Here is a 21,983-nt window from a genome sequence, read left to right on the forward strand (position 1 = left end):
AAGTGATAAGCATATAAAATTTGCACACATATATGTCGTGTAGTGTCGGGTTTTCAAGCATTCAAGCTTTCGATTTACTTGAATGGCTTGAACCTATGTTCAAGTGAATCGTTGTACTTAATGGGCTTGTCCGCTTGGAACGTGGAATAAGTTCTCTGCCGTTCAAGCGTACGAACCAAATTGCCGGAACATAGTGGAATTGTCAAAACGTGCCGTACGATTCGTGCTTACACCATTCAAGTACAATATTCTTAACCTTTTAGATATGTACTTGATCATTTCTGGACAGTTTTTCGTATGTTCAATTTCGTTCCGCCTGGTTCCGCCTCGTTCAAGATTTAAATTGATTCACAAATTGTGAATCCCAATGAAACTTCAAACGAACGATTCACCTGAATATAGGTTCACACCATTTAAGTAAATTGTAGTTTTGAAAGCGCTTGGTGCTTGTATGCAAACTCTATATGTATGTATGCACTTATACGAATATGTATGTATGTATGTACTTACAGTATTTTCTTCGTGGAATTGTATACGTCGGTAACCACAACGCGACGCTAGAGAAAGGGATAAAAAGTTTCTCTTCGCTCCGATTGGCTGGCGATTCGCCATTCCGATAGTGCTGCCCTTGCTTCTTTTTCCCTTGAAAACTGCGCCCTCTCGAATACGCAATACATACGCAGAATGAAGGGGATAGAAAACGTGACCGTATGATATTAGCTAGACTCGAGTAGAGATGATGGTAGAGAATATATAATATATAGTGCATTTGAGTACATACGGCTATTGATGCACCTAACCTTTTCATTAAAATCTAACATTCTAAGTGGATACTGTACGATATTTTGACAGAAAAAGTGTCAATGATTACTCGTCCATATTTTGTAATATTCATTTAGAATTATTAAACTATGGCAACAAGGTTGTTCCGAATTTTTTCAAATGATTTTCCACCGCCTTCGAGAATTTGTATCGTACAAATTCGACATGGACATCATCTACGAGGAAAACCGCCGACGATTGCTCGCAACTTAGAACAACGGCTTGCGAGTAAGAAAAACTAATAATAATAATCATCATAATATAATCACTGTATAAATTATGTTCTAATAATTTTTCTTTCAGTTCTTAACAAAACGGACCCAACAGTATCATTTAAAGTAGATATTGGTTTCTCCGTTCCGAAAGTGCCGAAAGATTTAATAAAAACTTGGCTGGCTGAGAAAAAATCTGTGGCAGCAGATCCAGAAATGGAGAAGCAAGCAAGGAATAAATTATGTAAGTCGAACTTTTACCTCTAGGTTTTTTTATTGTTAAATCTAAAATGACAAAATTATTTTTGTTTTTTATAGTATATGTTGATCTGGACGTAGTAAAAGAAATATGGCAAAAAATATCTTCTCCTAATGCCATACATAAAATCGCAGAGCATTATGGAATTTTCCAAGATTTGTTCGGAGATGCATATTTCAAACCTGTTTTACCCTTAGAGATTGGCTATAAAATTGAAGGTGATACATTTGTCAGAGCTCATACAGGAAATGTTATAAAACCTAGTGAAGCACACAAATCCCCAAATGTTAGTTATTCGGCGAACGAAGGAACTCTATGGACTTTGATCATGAGTACACCTGATGGCAACTTACAGAATTCAGAAGACGAGTATTGTCATTGGTTTATGTGAGTATACAATTAAATTATCTGAATATAAACTGTTGTAGGTGATTTACAATAGAGAATTGATGGTCCTAATGGTATTCACAGAGGAAACATTCCTGGGAATAAAGTGGAGCAAGGAGAACAAATAATGGATTACATGAAACCCATCCCATCAAGAGGAATTGGATATTATCGTTACATATTTCTGCTTTACAAGCAAAACAAGCATTTAAACTATGCAGAATATAAAAAGGCTCAACCATGGTAAATAATGAATTTTTAAGAAAAACTTGCCACATATTCGACACTTGATGTACAACAATACATTATATTTTATTTGTATAGTTTACAGTTGAAAGAACGCAATTGGAATACGCTAACATTTTACCGAAAACATCAGGACGATCTTACACCCGCGGGTTTAGCATTTTTCCAGAGTGATTGGGATCATACAGTAACAGAATTTTATCATTCGTCGTTAGGTGTGTATATTTGGTGGAATTTCCTTGATTAAATGAAATTATAGTTATTCATGAACGAATCTAAGACCCGTTGTAATTCTTTTTTCATAGACGCGGAGGAACCAATATTTGAGTACGACTTCCCGAAACCATACGTCACACCACAGAAATGGTTCCCACTGAAACAACCATTCGATCTTTATTTGGATCATTACAGGGATCCCAAAGAGACTATGAAACACTTCCTATTGAGAAAGTTGAAAAATGTTCATCCTTTCAGAGAACCAAAACCACCTTTGAAGTATCCAAATGCTATCGCTTTCGAGAAGGATGTACCTTCGTGGTTGAAACTAAGAATGAAAAAGGAACGTATTGGTTGGGGGCGAATCAACGATATGGAGTAATATACTTCTCTTTGTCAATAGGCTTTTGTAAATAAATTGTTGGCAAATATTATGCAGACAATCAGCGAGTCAATTTAATCATTCTAGTCGCGTATAAGCTTCGACAGTCTGTTTACTTCTTAGTTTGATGTCAGCTCTTGTTAGTACCGTAGAATCGATCGCTTCATGTTCAAGAATGAAACCTGAAAATTTGATTTATTAAATACGATTTTAAAATAAGAAAGTCTACTTCGTTTAATCATCGAAATTAACCTGTAGTTTCTGCTTGCTCGGATTTAAACTTCAGTTTCGAATTATAGTTTGAAACATAAGTTTGATACAAATCTTTTGCTCTGTCGTCCCTATCCTTATCAAATTCAAAGTTGCTCATTCCAAACAGCGCTCCCACTTTTCGACTCACGGTGGACAGTAAAGTTAAACCTGGAAAGCGAATATATGATGCAAGGTTTTCATTTAAACATAGAAATTGTCGACCTTTACCCTCCGTTTCGACTTTTTCCATTGCTGGCAAAATCGATTCAAGATCTTCTGTGTCTACATCTTTGTCTTCTTTCGACGACTTCTCAACTTGTTTCTTCGGTGCTCCTCTAATGGCTCCTTTTCTCACGCAGACAAGCATAGCTACCATATTTTGTAACGCTGCTCGTATGTCCATTAACAACTCGCCACGATCTTTTCTTACCTTTTTCTGTTCGATTTGTCGCTGTTTTTGCATCGCAATTTGGTCTAGTAAAGCGTCTCTGTCTACATTATATCTGTAGACGAACGATATCGTCCGCTATGATTAGAATATTAGATATCCAAAAAAGTTGCGTTCAAAGCAGTGGTAACCAACAGAATGTTAAGCCTATAGATATTTGTAAATACATTATAGAAATAAGAATCTGCCATAACTTCCTCCTGCACCAAACAATATACTTGTTGGATAGTAACTGTACAGGTTACTTACGCTTCCATATGTGCGACAGCAGCATACTCAATCTGTGAAAGACTTGCTAAAGCTTCATTCTTCCGAGTCAACAGCGAATCACGTTCTTTCACATTATGGTTGAATTGTTCGAGTAATCGTTTTCGCTGTTTCATTTGATCTTCAAGCCTATGATAAACGTTATTAATATTATACATATTATCAATATTATAACAGCAGCTGTAAGCACTGGTACCTTGATAGTAACTCTCTGTAGGATCGCACCAACAACGATTCTTGAACTTTCTGAAAGACTGCTTCTAGGGATTTAATCTGCTTCTCCAATGCTCCATTTGCTGCCATTGAAGCTCGTCTAACATCCATGGCGAACATTGTTTCACTCTGTTATGACACACAACAGATACAGTGATTTTCAGCCAAGTGGATATTGGAATAAAAATGATTACATTGTTTGTAATTCATGATTATCTAATGCTTAAGTATTCTTCTGTTCAAGTTCACCTAAATGTTGCCACTTACTTCGGTTCGTATCAAAGATTGCGCATATGACCATAAATCTTCAACTTGGCTACGAACAAGTGTTAAAGTGCGTTCCCGTTCCTTCATATTGCTCCAAACTTTTCGCGCAAGCATCTTGCATTTCTCTTCAATATCGGCGGCTTCTTCGAGCGCCAGCTGTCCCATTATTGTTGCCCTGACTATCAGCTTGCATTGCCTTCGTTGATCTTGTTTCAATATATCTAACACAGCGTCATGTCGCACCGTGTCCTAAACGAAACGAGTATTCTCTAGTTGCTGTAAAAATGTCCTCAAAGAAGGTAAAAATACCTGTTTCAAGATTTCAAGCATACAACTGTACGTTATATTTATCGCCTTAGCTGCATTTTGCTTCGCTACAGCCAGCTGATAGCGTGCTATTAACTGCTGCTGCACACTTTCTGCGTGAGTCCATGTCATCTCTTGTTCTTTCTTATACGTTTCGGATAGTATCGCGTGATCCAACTGTACCATACGTTCATTTGAATATCAATTTTAGTAAAAACTAGAATGTTGTAGTTTTGAGCAATTTTGGAAGGCTCAAATATTGAAGTACGTAAAATTGGCAATATTTTCAATTCTTTTGGCGCCAGCTTGGAACTGAAGGGCTGAAACGATATTCTGTGGATACAGAAATGTCCGTACCCTTTACCTATACTTCTGGAAAAACCTGAAAGACTCACTCAATAACTAAATTGACTATTCGACACAAAATTTTCATGGTGACACTGCGCATTTATTGCATATCATAGGATTGATGCATGCGATCAATATACGCAGTTGAAGACTAAGAATGGTAAATTTGAGCTATTGGTTCGCGAGTTATTTAATTTTTCAAAAAATATTCTCCCGCGGGTATCGAAACGCTATCATCACATAGCGGTAAATACTCAAACTAAATCTTCCGCATACACATAAGGCAGGGTCACCAAAAAACATAACATAAAATATGCATAAAAATTAACCAAGCAAACAGAACTGTTCAAGAGATTTTGATCGATATTATGTGAAAAAAGTTTATTTCTTGTAGAAACCAAAGAGAACAGATGATTCTTGCCACTTTGTCATATAGTACTATTAGAGAAAATCTGACACAAAGCAATTGTTTGAGCAATAGTGGCGTTCCTTACGACAAAATCTCGAAACTCCGTTCCAGAATCCTTATATTATTACAGTTATTATATGGTTTAAGCTGGGATCTGAACAGCGCCAATTAGTCTAGTGGCAAAACATTTGAACTGTTAGTTAAATTATCTACAAATGATACGTTACATTCTCCTGTATATTTCTATACCCTTAAAATATATTTTTAATTTCGGAATTAACGTTTTTGATTTAATGATGTTATGGTTTCGAATATATTGGACAACCGATGTTCTACTATATGTATTATGAACATCACCTGTAACTCGAAGCAAAGTTTCATTTTGTTCTTTTTCTCGTAACGAAGCTTATCCAGTCGACGTCGCCTCAGATTGTTATCCTCATAGACAGTTAAGCAGGTGTGCTGTAAATCGAATCAGCTATACATTTAGTCTTTAAAGTTTGAATCGTGAAACAAACCTCTACTTCATGACCAAGGCATTTTAACTGCAAATCTTTGTGACCATGGAGCTCTTTATATGCTTGATTTTTGGTATCACTGACGAGCTCTTGATATTTTTTTACGTCCTCTCGAAAGGTATTCAATTGCCATGATATTCTTTTCTTCAACTTTGCAGCATCCTGCAGTCGCAACCTTTTTTCGCGGCCTTTACGGTAGAGATAAATAAAAATTGACTATAAAAATCATCACTATTAAGGTTTTATATTGTAGTTACTAACCGTATAACTTCAAAATCCCACGATATTGTTCAAGTTTATCCTTTGTGGACCATCTACTGTCCTTGTAGATTTCGACGCGTCTGGCGAACATTTTCTTGCACTACAATTTAAAACGATTTACAACAGCGCCTGGAAATGGTACAACAAAAACATTTTTGTTAATCTATTTAAAAACTTATAATCTTAGAGAATAACTCAACTTTATTTTACATACAAAGATTTATATATCATGTATAAGGAGAAAGTTGCGAAAACCTACGTGCTTCTAAAGGTTAGAAACAGTCATCAAATAACCTATGCGTATCGCATTCATTTATTGCATTTATACGGAGGTGTAAGCGCACCTCTGGCTCTCTCGCGCTCTCTTTCTTCCTCTCTTTCTCTTTGTTTGTCACATACACACGCACACATGCACCGCTATTTACCCGCCTTTTGTTCTTTGTTTATTAAGCTCATTCTTCGACTATTTTCATACGAAACAATTGTATTAGTTTCGTTCTTTACGCATATGGTGATACACGAGACGACGCGTGCAGCGGCGACAAAACCAATTCGTTTTCCTATCGTCTACATGTTACTAAAAACAAAAATGAAGCAAAAAGAAATGGCAGTTCTAAACGAGACTGTTTTGTCGCCAATTGTCACCAGTGTACACACGATCTAACGACGACATTTCGCTAAGAAAATATCGTATCAGGTGTTTAGATTTGCAAAGCAAATGTCGTGCACCAATTTTGTCCGACGTCTTTTCCGCCGATGAAATTTCGATACCAAACGGGAAGATGATAAAAAGAAAAACGCGCCGAACGATGTTACGAAAGTTAGAGACCATATGGTTGATATGTATTATATCTCGCGGATTCGGCACAGCATACGTGTCTTATCCGAAGGATAACGATTGACTCTACGATTGACGAGGCTAGATTGCGCGTAAACAGATTGCGATACTGCACGACAAAACGTGTAGCGCCAATTTCGAGCATGTATGTACGAAATATTTCTTATCGTGAAAATAAATCGATCGACTTTATCCGATTAAACATCTTTGTACGATCTACAAGGAGGCGGTGGTGCGCTCCATATGCCGTTGTCCCTACAAGTTGGTCTCCTAACGGGTTCTAGAGGTGTTACGTATCCGGGCGAGCAAGTCACCTGGCAAAGATAGTAATTGATTAATTAAATATATTACAAGACTAACATTGACATCTTAATGAATAACATTACCTGTATATTATCTCCAGGTTTGTACCAAAACTTGAGGGGAGCGATTCGCCCGTGCGGTGGATCACCTGGATAAGGACATCTCACTTTGCCTGGAAATCGATTCGAAACTGTGTCTAGTGTACAAGCATCAACGCGCAAGAGGCACATAATAACATAATAACAAAAACTTACAAATTGGTGACGTGTGGGACCACGTCCCATTTTCAGTGCATATTATGGATGCCTCGCCGATAAGTTGATGGCCTGGTAAACAGGCATATCTGACGAGCGCACCGACTTTGTGTATTCGACCACGGTGCTGTTTCCTACCAGAATTATGACGGTGACTTTGTTCGATGATACGACCGCTTTTCGGTATCGATGGTGCTGGGCAGGTAATTTCTACAGAAAGATCGTTCCTCGTTATTGATTAAAGACACAAAATTATAATACGCAATAGAACAGAATGCACAGTGAAAGTTAATTACCGGTACAGATGGGTACATCTCCACTCCACGAGCCGTCCTCCTCACAATTTATAGCATCAGATCCCACGAGCTTGTGGCCCCACATGCAAGTGAACAATGCCCTGCCGCCGAAACTATTATTGTACTCGATAAGTTGCAACCGGGAGTCGTTGAGCGCGTCCAAAGGCGGACACTCGATCAGCGTGCATCGTGGCATGTCAGCGGACCATTTGCCTGACAACGTTAGCGATATCATAGCAAGAAGCGTTAGAGAATATTATTCAATGTCTTACCATTGTATTGGCACGTTATGCCTGGAGCACCTTCCAGTCTGTATCCAACAGGACATTCGAACACTGCTCCGTGTCCCATCCGCGCGCCTTCGATTTTCCCGAACAACGGTGGTTCCGGTAGGCTCAGGACCGGGCATTGAACGTCTGCAAACCGGCGTGAGAAATTATATCTTTCCGCTAACAATCAATTCCGCTATCTGCCTTCCTTCGAAGAAAAAAGGAAACAGCTGTAAAACTCGATCACTTACCAACAACGTGAACACGAATGGAGTTGGACAGTCCGCGGGGCGTGGAACACGTGTACGTACCGGAATCTTGAGCTTTCGCATAATATATCGATAGCCGGTACTTCCAGTCCCTTTCGCGAGCTGCGATCGCCCATCCTGCAGCGAATGGAAACCGCTACAACGCAACGTTCGTTGGTTTTCCCATGCAATTTCTACGTGATCGACATTGCGTTTTTCAAACGGTCTATTATCGAAAAAAAAACAAAAAAAACAAACGAAGCATTCAACTATGCGAATTGGCAATAGCTATCGCGCTTTCATAGGTTCATAGATTTTACTCTGGATACGTTGCAATTTCTCTGCAAATCTCGCTCATTAAAACAGATAAAAAACTCAAGTGTACAATTAAGTTTCCGGTTGCGTACCTCGATCTCACAACATCGAACGCCGTGAACTACTTACCAGTTAAGTACTGGCGAAACGTAGAGGTCCAGGTCCATTCCGGGTTACCAAGTTTCCTAGCGAAAAGGCACTCCAAGTGAAGAATGCTTCCTGGAAAGACCGCGAGGGTACCGGACGGTTCTACGGCTGCTGAACCAGCTGGGAGCCCGAACACGATTGTAGGTGGTACGTCCTCTGTTTCTCCTCGAACAGTCATCAGAGGAGAATAACTAAACACAAGTATCAGCCTCGTCTCCATCAGGAGAACTTGATACTTACAAGGGAACATACCGAAGTGATATACGCTGATTTTGGTGAAACTTTGGGAAATTATGGTTCTTAGAAAAGTATTCGATGTATTCTTTTTATCGACCCTCGTTCGTATTTAAGGAATAAAAACAACCCCCGAAACTTGGTGGTCGAAACCATATTCGGTCAAATATTTAGGAAACCATTAAAGTTAAAAGCATTAAAATTGCACTGTTGCGTTTTTTAAATAAAGAATCCAGCCGCTGAACCCGAGTTTCAATATCTGCATTTGTTTGAGAAGTATATCAAAAAATTACACTGTTTATGTTGATTTTTCATTTCATTGTTAATGCATAAAACAGAATTTTGCATTGTAAATAATGTTATTATAATTAAAAATTTTTGGCATCTTTTATAATACTAAGGCCTCAGATGTGAATAAACCAGTGGGCAGAGCCCAGTGTACCATATTCTAACAAATATGGTTTCGATCCCCAAATTTGGGAGCTGTTTTCATCCCTTAAATGCGAACGGGGGCCGATAGAAAAGAATCTGTGTCACAAATATTTTTCTAAAAACTACCTTTCGCCAAAGTTTCATCAAAATCGGCGAATATCACTTCGGTATGTTCCCTTGTTAGTGAACCGGGCGAACGTCGATCGTGTGAATGAAAAGGATCGATCTTTCGAAAAGAAGACTGCCTCTCGAGTTACTCACCGGTATAATTCGCAATCGCTGTCGTCGGAACGCAGGAAGGTACTGTTCCATTCCAGCTAGCATTGCGACAATGTAGCAGAGAATCGCCGATCAGTTTGTATTTACCAAGTTCCCTACACCGAACGGTCACTCGTTCCTCGTGCGGTACTGTAATTCTATCCACCTGAAGGCAGATCGATGTTTTTACAAGCATGTATTACCGACACTCTGCTCCTTTTCTTTTCAAATTTCAATACGTACCGATATAGTTATGTTTTTGTAAGTAACAATCAAGAGCGGATGTAGACCTTCGAGTTTGCAACTCTGTTGGAGTCCATCCGCATCTGGAAGTTTATAATCTTTTCGCTTATGAAACCCATATTTTAGTTACTATAGTTTATTTATTTAGAGTTACTATAATTAATAGTTAATAAGTTAATATAATTAATTAGTTTATTTATTTTAGTTACTATAGTTTTGTTACTATTTTGCACTCGTTTCGTTTCTATGTAAACGTGCGAAATTTTGCTCCTGTTATAATTTTTTTCATTGTCACCATTGCAATGGAAACTAATACATAGAATTGTTTTTCCTAATGCTACCGCATGTGCACATCAAAACAAGTCTCGCTCGTCATTCATGCGAATGATCTTACGAATTCGCGTTCATTGAATCGCGCATGCCCGGCGCCGTTATGCCAAACGGTCGATAGGGTGTCTAGTATCTAACCGTTTTGAAAAGCGCCCAGACACATCGTCATCGATCCATCTCGGACCCTTGGGAACGCATTAGACATTGCCGCAAGGACCATGTTTTGGCAACGACTAAGAAAACAAGCCGAGTATTCTTCGGCTACTTTTTCTTTTCATGTTCCATGCAACGTATCTACAAGTTTGTACGCTGATTTCGCTGGCAACGATGCTACGACTTCAGCGATTACTAAACAAATAAACCTCGATATCGCGTCGATTATCTGTTCTTGTTTGTTGCATTTCGTTTCGCGCATATTTCGTTCGAAGCGCGACACACGAGGAGAGTCCATTGCGGTTCGCAAGGGGTAGATCGAATTCACTCCCGATGACGAACGCCTATGCTTACCGCCGAACACCCCCGAAACGTAAAAAAAGTGAAAGGAGAATGCGAGAGGAAAAAAATTGTTAAATGCAATGAGACGCACCTGTTTGACCCGCTTCGCAAAATCCAATGGTTAGACCGAGCAAGAGGACAAACCATCCCGCTGCAGTCGACGGGATCGTACGAAAGACGCTGTCGAATAATTTCCTTCGTCTTTTCTTCTCGATGGACATACTGTTTGTCTTCGCACATCAGAGCGAAACTCAGTTCGTGCTAGCACACCGGAATGTTGTTTCGATGCTGTACGCGCACCGAAAGTGGGATGAATTTTCATGCGTCGGTGTGTCGGTCACCTTTAATTTCGACATGACGTTTCATAAGCACAATAAACCGCACGTTACCGACCGTCAAACGCTCGAGAGCACTGCAAAGCGAACAATTGAATCAATCGGGAATGTATCCATGGGAAGATCGAACGTCGAGTCCGACAACCGGAACAAACGTATATATAACGTATATGTATATATGTATATATATATATATATATACGTACGTGCCGCACAAACGGCGCCCAATCACCCGACGATCAACGGCAAGAGCAACGTCCCCACTAACTTTATCCCTAACGTTCCTAAACGACACGTACCGCCACCGCCACCACCACTGCCGCCATCGCCACCGCTACTATCACCACCGCTGCTACCACTATCGATGATCGCTAAAATGAAATTCGGGTAGAACAACGTATGTATTAGGGGGACCGGAAAGTAATGTCGTTTCTGCGCATATTTATCTGTTTGAATTTAATGTAAACAAACGACATAACTTTCTGGTCCCCCTAATATTATGATGGTTACTATCTTTGAGATTTTACTCAAAAGATTATAGGCGATTATTTGATGCGCATTACTTGTCAATTATTTGTTCCTTTTTATTATATAAATGTTTAGCATTTCAAATTGTATTCGCAAAAATTCGATTACTTTTATTCCGATTTATTCATAATTTCTCTTCTGAAAATGAAGATGTATGTTGGTACAAATAAGTGTCTTATCTATGCCACCAACTTTCGTTTATTCATTAAATTACTACGAATTCTCGCAGTACTCGTGTGCCCTACGAAGTTCACAGCATTATCAATCAAGGACCAGAAGTTGCCAATCCTCTCGAAGTCGCCAGGTTTGGCGGACGTCCCGAGAACTTGCAGGAAATGAATACAGTTGCTCGAAAAGAACTTTTACAGGTCCCTGTAGTTATTCGATAGTTTTCTCTGACATTCTCTATTCCTTCTGTCCTTTCCTGTTTCTTCAGCTGTATGCTATTCCTCCCGCGCGTCTATTCTATTTAATCGTCACCTATTGTCATTTCTAATTTATTCCTTTTATTTCTCCTCGATAATTTTCTTAAAATATAGGGATAGTGGACAAGGGAAAAACAAATTGAAAAGGTTGCGAACGGTCTTAGACTGAGAAAGTGAAGTATAAGGCCCTAAAACAGGTCTTCAATCTGCTGAAACTAGTTCACGATGTAAGAAAAGAAAGAAAGGTGAATCGACCTCATCCCTACTCCTGTGATCTTAAGGTTAGGTTCTGATATAGTCCGCATGGTGCTCTTGTGAAACTTGCGTGCTGTCGGTGAGAGTTCTATTGTGTGTGGCACTCATTACAGTAACACTACTATAGTAGTATCGCAGTTATTGAAATATAGTGTAAAAAATAAATTTGGTAGATAAAATGGTAATTTTGAAGATTTCTGTAATAAAGATCTTGTGAAATTTGCGTGCTGTCGGTGAGAGTTCTATTGTGTGTGGCACTCGTTACAGTAAACACTACTATAGTAGTATTACAGTTATCGAAATATAGTGTAAAAAATAAATTTGGCAGATAAAATGGTAATTTTGAAGATTTCTGTAATAAAGAGACCGTAGCTTTAAATCATAAAGTATATTTATATGTGTATATAATATTTTTTTATATATACAATATTATATTACAAAAAGGACGTTTTATTGTAAAGTAGTTGTATCAAATAAAATATAAAATAAAGTCATTATATACCTTATCTATTGTATAATCTCGCTTCTTATTCTTTATATTTTTAATTTTTGCTAACTGTGTCGTATTTTGCGACTTTCTAAATTTACCAAATCTGTTTCTGTGTAACCTAAGATTAAATTTTTTGAAGAATAGCGGAATGCTTCCTTACACGTTTCACAATCAGTAATTTTTAACATTTGAATGCATACAAATCCGGTTATATGTATAATATACAATAGAAGACATGACCTCGCTCATATTGTCATTATGTACTATTTCTATTACATCGTTGCTCTTCCAATGTAATCTTTTGTTTCTCCTTTTCTATCGAATTATTACTTGTACAATTACCATTTGGGTGGTCATCTGGCCTGTCTATTATACCAAAAAATCTCTAGAATTATTAATATAATTAGAAACATAGAAAATTAATAATACTAATACATGTCTCGTATAGCACAAAAATACTCTAATTAATAAATAATATTGCTATACGAAGCATGTATTATTATTCACTGTAACATATAAATATTAGACTCAATCTGGCTGAATGGCATTGCATGCACGCGGTAGGTGATTACTCATTAAAAAATAAAGTAATAAAGAAGAACAACATTTTTTCATTTTCATCTTACAATTAGTTAGTCACCCTTCGCCTGGTTGCGCATGTTATTCAGTGAGAACTTGTATAATTAGTAATTAATGTTTATATGTTGTAGTAGGTACATTGTTACTTTATGTTATAAGTTTTACCTCTTAGGGATCTTGATTCATTTTACTAGTTAAAACATACTTAAAACAGCAATGGTTTAATAAGTAATTGCCTAAGTCAAATCGGAGTCACTTTGAATTTTTCTTATGTCGAGGAGAATAAAAATTCGTCTTCACATGCAGCTTCTCTCTCCCAATTATCAAACCAGACAACTGTTTCATGAAAACCCTGAGAAGTGAAAAATTGTGGTATTAAAAAAACATAAAAATAAACAAAATAAAATTTAAAACAGAAAAAAATAAATAAAATTCTATCAAAAGGAGAACTGTGAAATCCGCCTATGGAACTCGTGATACGCAGTTTCTTAATACTCTGTACACCAATCATAAATAAATATTCTTTGAAAGAGTTTATTATCTTTAAATCTATACTGCAGTATGCATAGTCGGTTGAATGCGTCAAATAACGAATAACGAATAGAGAATAAAGAAAAAAGAAATCAATGCAAAAATAACATATATCATAAAGTAAAAGTAAAAGTTTATGTGAAAGGTTAAATGTCTATAATGCAAATTAGAAATGTCAATGAAGTAGTTTTGTCATTATGACTTTTGGAAATTTTAAATAGAAAAAAAAGTACATATAACAACTAAAAACGAATAATATGGTATAATGATAATAAACAATGGTCTCTATGCATGGTTTGCTTGTTTATCGATGTTTTTTTTCAGATTTCTGACTGATGTCCTGCAGATCATTAAATGTCACAGTCTTCTTTTTAATTCTATACTACATATACATTATAATTTTATTTTTTAAATTAAAGAAAACTATCATTAAAGTCACAATTAGATGAATGTAAATATCTCGAAATTATAGACTTTGTGGTTAAGAGTAGAACGCCACTGTTCCAAAGCCTTTTATAGGTAACCGAACTTACTATATGTATAATAGTAGACATAATAGAAGCCATTCATGGTTATAACGTCTACACTTCATATTCCTTAATCTATGAACCATCATTCATTCAATCTATAAAACAAACTATTCAAAAATATTACACAAAAGAAGCAAAACAACAGACAAAAGCATTTTAAAAAAGTACAATTCATTTTTTTGTGGTGATATTTGTACCTGAACCTCACTTTAAATTATCTATTATTTTAATTTTACAAACATTTTACCTGATTTTCTGGAAAATTTGATGCCGATCTCCTTATTCCTCCGCCTAAAATATCTCGTTTTTTACTCAGAAGATGCTAATGCACTGTACCAATTGTTTTTGATAAGTCATTTAATCTTTTCTCTTTTCTGTGTACCTGTCGTTAGATGACGCATATTCTGTTTGACAAATTCTTGACCTTACATTTTGTCGAAGGTGATACTTCTGCTTTTACGCTCATTATGTTTTCTTTTTATTTACATGTCGTGGCAGAATTGTATGAAGTAATAAACAATGTTTACACACACTCCCAGCTTGTAAAATAATCGAACATTTATTATGCCTCCATGTAACTTGGTCTTTATAAGCACACTCGGGATGCACATTCCTGTAATATTTAATTGTTGGACCTCCAACGCAAGTTTTTAATGTGTCAACTTCCATAATTAAATTTTCTAACTCGTGAATAGATTTTGGCTTATTTTTCACAAATTGCATATCGATCTTCTTTCCAAGAATCCGCAACTGTATTTCAGACTGGCAGTTCAAAATCACCTAGAAATTTTAATATCGAATAACTTCTTCCTTCTACAAGTTTAATCGAGCTTAATTACAAACTTAATTGAGATTATAAATACTTATTATTATTAAAATACCTGTTTTGTGTATATCGATAACAATTCGTCTTTATTTTCTGGATCTGGTGTCAATTCAACTAAGGAAAAGATGAGCAATCCCTTACTTGGACAATAATGTAGGCCCCACTCGGGTTTAGGAAATTTAATATTGATTTGCTGCTGTGCAATTTTATAATATAAAGTATTTTCTAAACATGGAATTTCTTCGAGTGTGTGATCAATAATTTCTTCTTTGATTTCATCGCATAATTCATTTTCATTATGTATCTCTTCGTTCTTAAAAAAAATTTTTACATATGTGTTATCGCTTGTTTGTTGCGGTTCTACTTTGATACGTGATATGCTCTCCTCGTGCGATTCTAATTTTTTATTGTCTACAGGATAATACTTTATTCTTTTAGTAGAAGGTCCTCCGAGTTCTTCATTAATTGCTGCATCGCCATGCTTCGATGGTAAGGCTCCTTTTAATAAAACTTTCTTCTTAAATTCATGCTAAAATGTCATAAAAGTTAGAGATAGGATAGATTTCAAAATGACTTTAACACGCAGTGTTAATAATGTACAAATACTTACGCTGTATATAACATTACCGGCAACATCACGCACAATTTCTGCACTTTTTACGTATTTTTGATGAAAATGTTCTTCACATATATACGATTGGGTTGTTATTACACAACCTAAAAGTTGTGACCATTTATCACGATCCTCTGGAGACTTCGGTGCTTTAAAAAATGTAAGCTTTCTCGAACCCGATCGTTTGTTATAGCATCCTAAGGCACCACACCGTCTCACCATTATTAGATATAGTATTTAAATATATAAAATATACGTCGCGAACACGTTACAAATAAGAATCAATAAAAGCAATCGACACTACTCAGTCAACGTTATCGAACATCAACAAACATTTAGGTACTTGATCACTGGCATTTGACATGACGGCACTGTGTAAACATTTGCGGGCACGTGGCAGGTGAGCAGAGATGTTTCACTAGCTCCTCTCGCGGAAATTTATGGGAGTTTATTTTTAATTGTCACAGAAATTTTTGTAATTGTAGTTGGTCCGTCTTCCCAAAGATGATCCCCTCCAATCACATCTGGATACAGAAGTTGCGCATAAACCTGATAAAAAAAAAATTGCAAAAATATTTGTATGTACACAATGATGCACAAAAATATTTGTACAAAAATCTGGGTAAAAGAATATCTGTGAAAACATTTCGCAAAAGAAGTTACGATAAGTGGTCATAGTACCATACCTTCGACATGTTTTCGTCACAGACTTAGAATCCATACGTACAGATATTGCATCTTATTATCACCGGAGCGAGGAGATAACGGGAGAGGTTACACTTACCGACATGGCAAGACGAAATCATGGGATTCGAGATTGACACGTAACTTTCTTAAATCGGCACCCCATTCGATATCTGTTGTTATTATTATAAGATTATAATTATAATATAATTATATTATATTATAATCTTATGTCATTATAATTATAATATAATATATTATATTCTCACTGCTTGAGAATTATGCAGACAGATGGTAATATAAGTTATAGAAAATAAGATAAAAATTGATGACGACCAAGACATAGATGATTTTTGTAAATCAAAGTCTGGAATTCGCGCACTGCATTGAACAATCCACTGTAGAATGATACAAATTCTTGTGTTCAACGCTTACCGACCGGTAGCCTACTAATCAGCTTTTTGTTCCCAGCACTTACCGACCGATAACCTCTAAATCGGCGTTTTACTTTGACCAGTTGCCTTCGATTGTCACGGCAACCGATAATGTGTTATCCACTATTGAGATGAAAGTGTTAGATTGAATTACTGTAAGTCTCCCGTATTATACAATTTTTTACATATTACATACCTTTCGCGTTGAATAAAATAAAAAATAAAATACATCAAATAAGTATTGGTTAATGCTAATTTCATGAAAATATAAAAATGTTTAAAAAAATTATCGTGTAATAACAGAAGGCGAATAATATATAAAACAATATTAAACAAAGTTTGATTTAACATTTCTATAACAGCTGCTGCTTTATGAATGATACCAATAAACATAAAAAAGATGTTGATTTAAGGTGTCACCCCGTAAACCCATGTCTGATTTTGTCGGTAACTGTGTCCTTTACCTTTATCTCCTCATTAGGGAGTCTAGTCCCTTAATACAAATGCGGTATAGTACAGATTACTCGATTCTAAGAAAATTAAATTTCTGAAATATCGGTAACGACGAGTGCGACACACAAATGATAATGAGCTCTTACCATTGTACATATCGCGTTTGTGATAATACTTCCTCATCAAGAGCTTTTTCATTTTTGCCGGTACAAATTGGAACTGAAAAAGTGCTCTAAACGGCAGACAAATCATCTATCACAATTTCAGGATCTGACGTTATATCTTTCGGTAATATTTGTGTTTTCTGCTCAAATTATTTAAAAAAAATATAACGATGCTAAGAAACATAACCTAACTCCATTGTTTGAAAACAATTGTTAATTTGAGCTCTGATGTTTCGTACATCAAAGTTTAATCATTAGTGTCAAAGATGTATGGAATATGTCATCCTAGTGTAAGTACAATTATTTATACAATTATTTATATATTTGATATAAATTTGAATTTTAAGAAGAATTATTCATTTTATATCATTTTAGTATTATCATATTGGAAAATTAGGATGCACAGATCCTGTAAAGATAGGTACAATGTTCTATGTTTATATTGAACTGTGCGAAGGTAATTGACCCATGATACTAATCAAAATAAGCTTTGAGAAAATATCGTTATATTCATGAGTTTTTTTAGCACGACGATATTGGGAAGTTAATTATAAGTACAAGGAGAGCCTGGATCTACTCTATTTAGAAGTTAAAAGAAAGAAGAACTGTGAAACAGAATTCTACGTACCATGGTCAACATTATACAACATATCATTGAATAAAATAGAAGAAATACAAGAAGGGTTAAGCAGCGACAAGTAAAGTCAAATTTATGTTTAGAATTGCGCTACAGAATTTAGTATAATTTACGAATAATTTATACTATTAAATTGCTTTTCTATAGGATCACATTTGTTTTTAAATCCGAGGATGGTACTAGCGTTTTCTACAAGGTGACCAAAGGCCTAGTTAAACCTATGTCCCCGGAAGATAGTAAATTAATGAAGGAGAAGGAAGAGAAAAAATTAGAATTGGAAAAGCAAATTAGAAAAAATACTTCAAACTTGTATGAATTAGCAAAATCTTTAAATTCGGATAGTAGTAATAAAGAAACGGAGGCTGATGTAAATGAGGCCGATGTAAATAAAGCAGATGAGAAAAGATAAACTTTCAGTAGAATTTGAATAATGCCTGCAAGTACCACATTATTCTTCGAAAGTCTGAATTAACACTTTCAAGCCATTGCATCGAGAGCGTTGATAGTTACATATATTACTTTTTGAAAAAAAGGTATTAAAATTGTATGCTTGACACAGAACTCGACAGGACTTCACATTTGTAAATACTTTTAAATTTTTGTAAGGAATAAAGGAGATCGAACGCTGAATGAATTATACATTGCTTTTGGGTATTTATTATTGAAATAAGTATTGCTTATATATTCGTAGTATTGTAAAGTTGGGAAGTACTGTTGAAAGTTACTTAACTAAATAGAGTGATATGTATTAAGCTGCCACTGCAAATGTATATGTTAAATAAATTATTTCATAAGGATAACCTGTGGGTATCCTTTTATCTAGGCATACTAACTGTTCATGTGATTTTAATAAACGCTACGAGGCACATGCTGTTTCATTACTATTAGATTAAAGATAAATACAGTGAACATGTTACCTAATATTAGAACTTAGCTAGTCTACATTATTAGCTACATGTATATAAAAATAAGTAACGAAAGTACGATCTAACAAGGTTTCTACTTTGAGTGTTAAAAATAGATCTATCTACAAAAAAATGTACGACACTTCTATTATATATACATTTTTCAATTATCATGTTTTTTTTTCGAACATTATCCAATCGTGAAAGTTGTCAGTATACATGAAGAAACTTTGTTCTTGTAAAAGTACTTATGTATGTGATGTAAATGTTAATACAGTATCATTTTTTACTGATTAATGTATACATACAGTTTAGGTAGGTGAATATAGTATACAATTAATAGATTGACAAGAAAATATTCTCTTCTACAATGTGATTGCTTTTTTTTATAAAAATCTGTTTCCTTTTCTTTTGGCAGTTAAACGTGTAGAAATAATGTAACTCATTACTCGTGGACTATAAAAATAAATGTTCTTCGAAATTCATTATGGATCTCTTCATAGAACGTTTATCAAGAACCTCGATGTTACATATTTTCTTGTCCATTACATAAGAAGACGCCGTTACACAGATTTTAAACGTCCTTGTTCATTATAACTTAAAGTTATATTATAGTTACTCTGCTAAATCGTAGAACCTATATATGAGAATTGTATAAAATAGGCACATTAGAAATAATGTGTTACATGAGCACCTCGGTGTAAGTAGGTTTCCACTTCAATTTACATGATCTCTTTACAAAATAGTTACCAAATAGTTTATTAATTTATCGGTGCATTAAGGCAACTAGAATTCGAGATGGTACTCGAAACTATCACAAGTGATACAAACGGTTTTATGTTTCATAATTTCAAATGTGGCCCTTTTTCTTCTTCTTTCAAAAATTGCGAAAACTTTTTTCATAACAAAACGTATACAGTAAGAATTATTCAAAATGAAACCTTTTTATGTTAGTATCACAGTATTGTAATTTGTAAATAGTTATGATCAATTGTTCCTTGTTTACAAATTGTTTAGACAAATCTTTTTCACTCAAACGTGGATATAATTTGTTATAACAATTCCAATAGGTTTCATTTAAAACATTCTTGTGTACAAAATTTTTATATAGACCGTTACATCCAATTAAAAAACGTTTTGTGTTAAAAATAAAAGAATCGAATACGATGAACCCATAATATTGTTGACGATAGTAATTAGTATATTACGTATTACTAATGATATTTTCAGAAACTGTTTGCGAATACATTATATGAAATCAATTTGTGAGGTGTAGAAAACGAATGATGTTAGTGCAAAACTCTGAGTAACTAAGATGTAACGCATATATTTGTGATGATTGTACAAGGTAATCACGATCGTTCACCAGAATACAAAGAAAATGTGAGTAGAGAAATGGTAGTGTGATGTTTATAATAAAAGGTGAATACGACTACTAAGAATGTGCTACTACATGTGTTACCCTTGTGATATTATGTTGTAATAACATATCAAGCTGAACTATTGTACTTATGGATCTTATGCATATATATATCTAGAGGACGTTTGGTTACATATTTACAATGCGTAGCACTAGAATACCGAAAGTATTCTATCACATACTGGAATCGTGAAAATATGTAACTAAATGATAACGTAAAATTAACAAATAGATTAGGTAGGAATCAAACCTCTAGAAATTTGTTCGTTATAAAATTTGTAGGTTTGTGGTTTTTACATTGTTTTCAATTAATTGTAAAAAATTGATTTCAGCTATTGATCATGTCGATAAGTAGATACATGTGTAATCGATACCAATTAATAATCATAGTGCCCAATGTTAACTATAATTACCGTAATTAATATGTTGCACAAAGTGCCATTTCTTTCATTCAATTCCCTATCACATGAGCATGAGCAAATATAGTTACATTTTGATTTATTTACTGCACTTTATGAATATTAATATGTTTATACAGTTAATATCTTTTTACGATACACAGGGAGAAGAAGATAGAAGTCTGAAGAAGTTGAGAAGTGATTATTATACATAAAAATGATACGTTTAAGATGAAAAATTGTAAAATAATACTTGGTTCTAAAATGAAGTAATTCCAGACGATTGGTCGGCGTTCAGAATCATGGTCGTGAGATCTGATAAAACGTCTCGTGAAACAATAGAAACCTTTAAAAATTTAGATACCAAATAGCAATAGCTTCGTATCAAAATATGAACATGTTACAAAAGTATATGTATAATTTATGTTTCTTTTCCTGTCTTTGAAAGTATCTCAAGTGACTAACAACTATTTCCTTACATTGAAACTAACCAGTAATCGTGATAAATGTAAATCTGAAGATGTATAACTATGAGTTAAAAGCCTGAAGATCATATATTAATTAAAAACCTGAGATTCAACGGTAGAACATAATTCGTATCTTTTTTTTTCTCAATTCTCTATGTCCGATTATACCATGACACTAAAAAATAAAACATCTGTACAATACATAACATTATGAACTGTGGAACATATTATTCTGATAATTAAACGAATACGTATATAATTACCGGTATTATTAATTAATTGCGATTCGATTGCCCCTAAAATGATCTCTGAAAAGATAATAATAGAATGCTAAATGATTTTCATATCAAATTTAACAAAAAAGACGAACAACATTATTATTATTATCATAATCGGCATGGCTAGCACCAGTCAGCCATATATGTAAAATCTTTAAATAGACTTTGTTCTAAATCGCTAAGTGGCCTAGGATCTTTAGGCGGAGTTAATTGCGGCTTCTCGGATGTGAATTCCTCATCGAAATTACTGACATCTTCCACAGAATCCTAAAATGTGAGCATGCCCACGATGTACCAATTAAAACAAATATTTGTTGTACAATTATATTCTGAAAGAAAGATAAAAATCTGATACTAACAATCACTGGAACAAACGGCGGCTTCACGCGTCTCAGGAGTAAATCGTCCCAGGCTATGTGCCTGAAGAATGCTTGTTTTTTAACATCTTCAGCATCTCTTTCACTACTACCCAATCTTCTGTCAGGGTTTTTTCTTAGCAACTATAATGAAATAAGTTGGAAATACTTCTTATATCCCTACCATTAATAATACTCAA

At 35.1% G+C, this 21,983-nt stretch overlaps 6 protein-coding genes and 1 long non-coding RNA gene across 16 annotated transcripts in view; 3 read left to right on the forward strand and 4 right to left on the reverse strand.

The window, feature by feature from the left end:
- The first annotated feature begins 525 nt into the window (after nt 1–525).
- On the forward strand, nt 526–2,585 carry mRpL38 (mitochondrial ribosomal protein L38). The gene is made up of 6 exons (XM_033475924.2): nt 526–1,050; nt 1,126–1,278; nt 1,353–1,680; nt 1,765–1,923; nt 2,005–2,141; nt 2,232–2,585. Exons 1-6 carry the CDS (start codon nt 912–914, stop codon nt 2,522–2,524), a joined length of 1,209 nt encoding a protein of 402 aa, XP_033331815.2. The 5' UTR covers nt 526–911; the 3' UTR covers nt 2,525–2,585.
- Nucleotides 1,968–5,942, reverse strand: LOC117223553 (uncharacterized). Its single transcript, XM_033475900.2, has 10 exons — nt 5,814–5,942; nt 5,553–5,740; nt 5,392–5,496; nt 4,281–4,454; nt 3,972–4,220; nt 3,688–3,833; nt 3,474–3,620; nt 3,005–3,279; nt 2,777–2,944; nt 1,968–2,706 (listed from the first exon to the last, which is right to left on the reverse strand). The coding sequence occupies exons 1-10, from the start codon at nt 5,902–5,904 to the stop codon at nt 2,603–2,605; spliced, it is 1,647 nt and encodes a 548-aa protein (XP_033331791.1). The 5' UTR covers nt 5,905–5,942; the 3' UTR covers nt 1,968–2,602.
- LOC117223614 (uncharacterized) lies at nt 5,542–8,400 on the forward strand. Its single transcript, XR_013033386.1, has 5 exons — nt 5,542–5,670; nt 5,882–6,796; nt 6,875–6,977; nt 7,055–7,411; nt 7,513–8,400. It is a non-coding gene; the product is annotated as an uncharacterized LOC117223614 (long non-coding RNA).
- On the reverse strand, nt 5,997–10,701 carry hig (locomotion-related protein hikaru genki). 3 transcript variants are annotated; one of them, XM_076521729.1, is made up of 10 exons: nt 10,567–10,701; nt 9,651–9,733; nt 9,411–9,573; nt 8,466–8,639; nt 8,025–8,159; nt 7,777–7,920; nt 7,505–7,717; nt 7,209–7,418; nt 7,038–7,126; nt 5,997–6,965 (listed from the first exon to the last, which is right to left on the reverse strand). In XM_076521729.1, exons 1-10 carry the CDS (start codon nt 10,694–10,696, stop codon nt 6,849–6,851), a joined length of 1,458 nt encoding a protein of 485 aa, XP_076377844.1. In that variant the 5' UTR covers nt 10,697–10,701; the 3' UTR covers nt 5,997–6,848. The 3 variants fall into 3 exon arrangements, with proteins under 3 accessions (XP_076377844.1, XP_076377842.1, XP_076377846.1); XM_076521727.1 differs by having other exon boundaries at nt 8,466–8,648; XM_076521731.1 differs by lacking the exons at nt 9,651–9,733; nt 10,567–10,701 and having other exon boundaries at nt 8,466–8,718; nt 9,411–9,550.
- Nucleotides 10,702–12,391: 1,690 nt separating this feature from the next.
- On the reverse strand, nt 12,392–16,332 carry LOC117223601 (uncharacterized). The gene is made up of 6 exons (XM_033475973.2): nt 16,274–16,332; nt 15,585–16,136; nt 15,030–15,503; nt 14,396–14,928; nt 13,253–13,439; nt 12,392–12,893 (listed from the first exon to the last, which is right to left on the reverse strand). The coding sequence occupies exons 2-4, from the start codon at nt 15,807–15,809 to the stop codon at nt 14,614–14,616; spliced, it is 1,014 nt and encodes a 337-aa protein (XP_033331864.2). The 5' UTR covers nt 15,810–16,136; nt 16,274–16,332; the 3' UTR covers nt 12,392–12,893; nt 13,253–13,439; nt 14,396–14,613.
- An 885-nt stretch (nt 16,333–17,217) lies between these two features.
- On the forward strand, nt 17,218–18,369 carry LOC117223492 (tRNA-splicing endonuclease subunit Sen15). Its single transcript, XM_033475785.2, has 4 exons — nt 17,218–17,612; nt 17,698–17,779; nt 17,849–18,020; nt 18,107–18,369. The coding sequence occupies exons 1-4, from the start codon at nt 17,589–17,591 to the stop codon at nt 18,366–18,368; spliced, it is 540 nt and encodes a 179-aa protein (XP_033331676.1). The 5' UTR covers nt 17,218–17,588; the 3' UTR covers nt 18,369.
- Nucleotides 18,370–18,589: 220 nt separating this feature from the next.
- Nucleotides 18,590–21,983, reverse strand: part of Pkn (serine/threonine-protein kinase N) — an 81,293-nt gene continuing 77,899 nt past the window's right edge. For 7 of the 8 annotated variants that reach the window (XM_033475759.2, XM_076521609.1, XM_076521611.1 and 4 more), the window contains 2 exons: nt 21,787–21,927; nt 18,590–21,694 (listed from right to left, as the gene is read on the reverse strand). In XM_033475759.2, the coding sequence (XP_033331650.1) occupies nt 21,551–21,694; nt 21,787–21,927 (285 nt within the window). In that variant the 3' untranslated portion in view covers nt 18,590–21,550. The remainder of the gene's footprint in view (nt 21,695–21,786; nt 21,928–21,983) is intronic. The other variant, XR_013033326.1, reaches the window with a different exon arrangement.

The sequence above is a fragment of the Megalopta genalis genome, chromosome 1, assembly GCF_051020955.1.
Source record: "Megalopta genalis isolate 19385.01 chromosome 1, iyMegGena1_principal, whole genome shotgun sequence".
In the NCBI taxonomy this organism is placed as follows: Eukaryota; Metazoa; Arthropoda; class Insecta; order Hymenoptera; family Halictidae; genus Megalopta; species Megalopta genalis.

Excerpts from the sequence above, each read along its gene's own strand:
- mRpL38 (XM_033475924.2), top strand. The coding sequence starts at position 912 with ATGGCAACAAGGTTGTTCCGAATTTTTTCAAATGATTTTCCACCGCCT. Across the intron at positions 1,051-1,125 it reads CTTAGAACAACGGCTTGCGA|TTCTTAACAAAACGGACCCA; the intron begins GTAAGAAAAACT and ends TTTTTCTTTCAG. Across the intron at positions 1,681-1,764 it reads GAGTATTGTCATTGGTTTAT|AGGAAACATTCCTGGGAATA; the intron begins GTGAGTATACAA and ends TGGTATTCACAG.
- LOC117223553 (XM_033475900.2), bottom strand. The coding sequence starts at position 5,904 with ATGTTCGCCAGACGCGTCGAAATCTACAAGGACAGTAGATGGTCCACA. Across the intron at positions 4,221-4,280 it reads TGCTTGAAATCTTGAAACAG|GACACGGTGCGACATGACGC; the intron begins GTATTTTTACCT and ends CGTTTCGTTTAG. Across the intron at positions 3,621-3,687 it reads TACAGAGAGTTACTATCAAG|GCTTGAAGATCAAATGAAAC; the intron begins GTACCAGTGCTT and ends CGTTTATCATAG.
- hig (XM_076521727.1), bottom strand. The coding sequence starts at position 10,696 with ATGTCCATCGAGAAGAAAAGACGAAGGAAATTATTCGACAGCGTCTTT. Across the intron at positions 8,649-9,410 it reads AGCGATTGCGAATTATACCG|GAGAAACAGAGGACGTACCA; the intron begins GTGAGTAACTCG and ends TGACTGTTCGAG. Across the intron at positions 8,160-8,465 it reads GTTTCGCCAGTACTTAACTG|GATGGGCGATCGCAGCTCGC; the intron begins GTAAGTAGTTCA and ends CATTCGCTGCAG.
- LOC117223601 (XM_033475973.2), bottom strand. The coding sequence starts at position 15,809 with ATGGTGAGACGGTGTGGTGCCTTAGGATGCTATAACAAACGATCGGGT. Across the intron at positions 15,504-15,584 it reads CCGGTAATGTTATATACAGC|CATGAATTTAAGAAGAAAGT; the intron begins GTAAGTATTTGT and ends ATGACATTTTAG. Across the intron at positions 14,929-15,029 it reads TATCGATATACACAAAACAG|GTGATTTTGAACTGCCAGTC; the intron begins GTATTTTAATAA and ends TAAAATTTCTAG.
- LOC117223492 (XM_033475785.2), top strand. The coding sequence starts at position 17,589 with ATGTATGGAATATGTCATCCTAGT. Across the intron at positions 17,780-17,848 it reads TTATATTGAACTGTGCGAAG|CACGACGATATTGGGAAGTT; the intron begins GTAATTGACCCA and ends GAGTTTTTTTAG. Across the intron at positions 18,021-18,106 it reads GAAGGGTTAAGCAGCGACAA|GATCACATTTGTTTTTAAAT; the intron begins GTAAAGTCAAAT and ends GCTTTTCTATAG.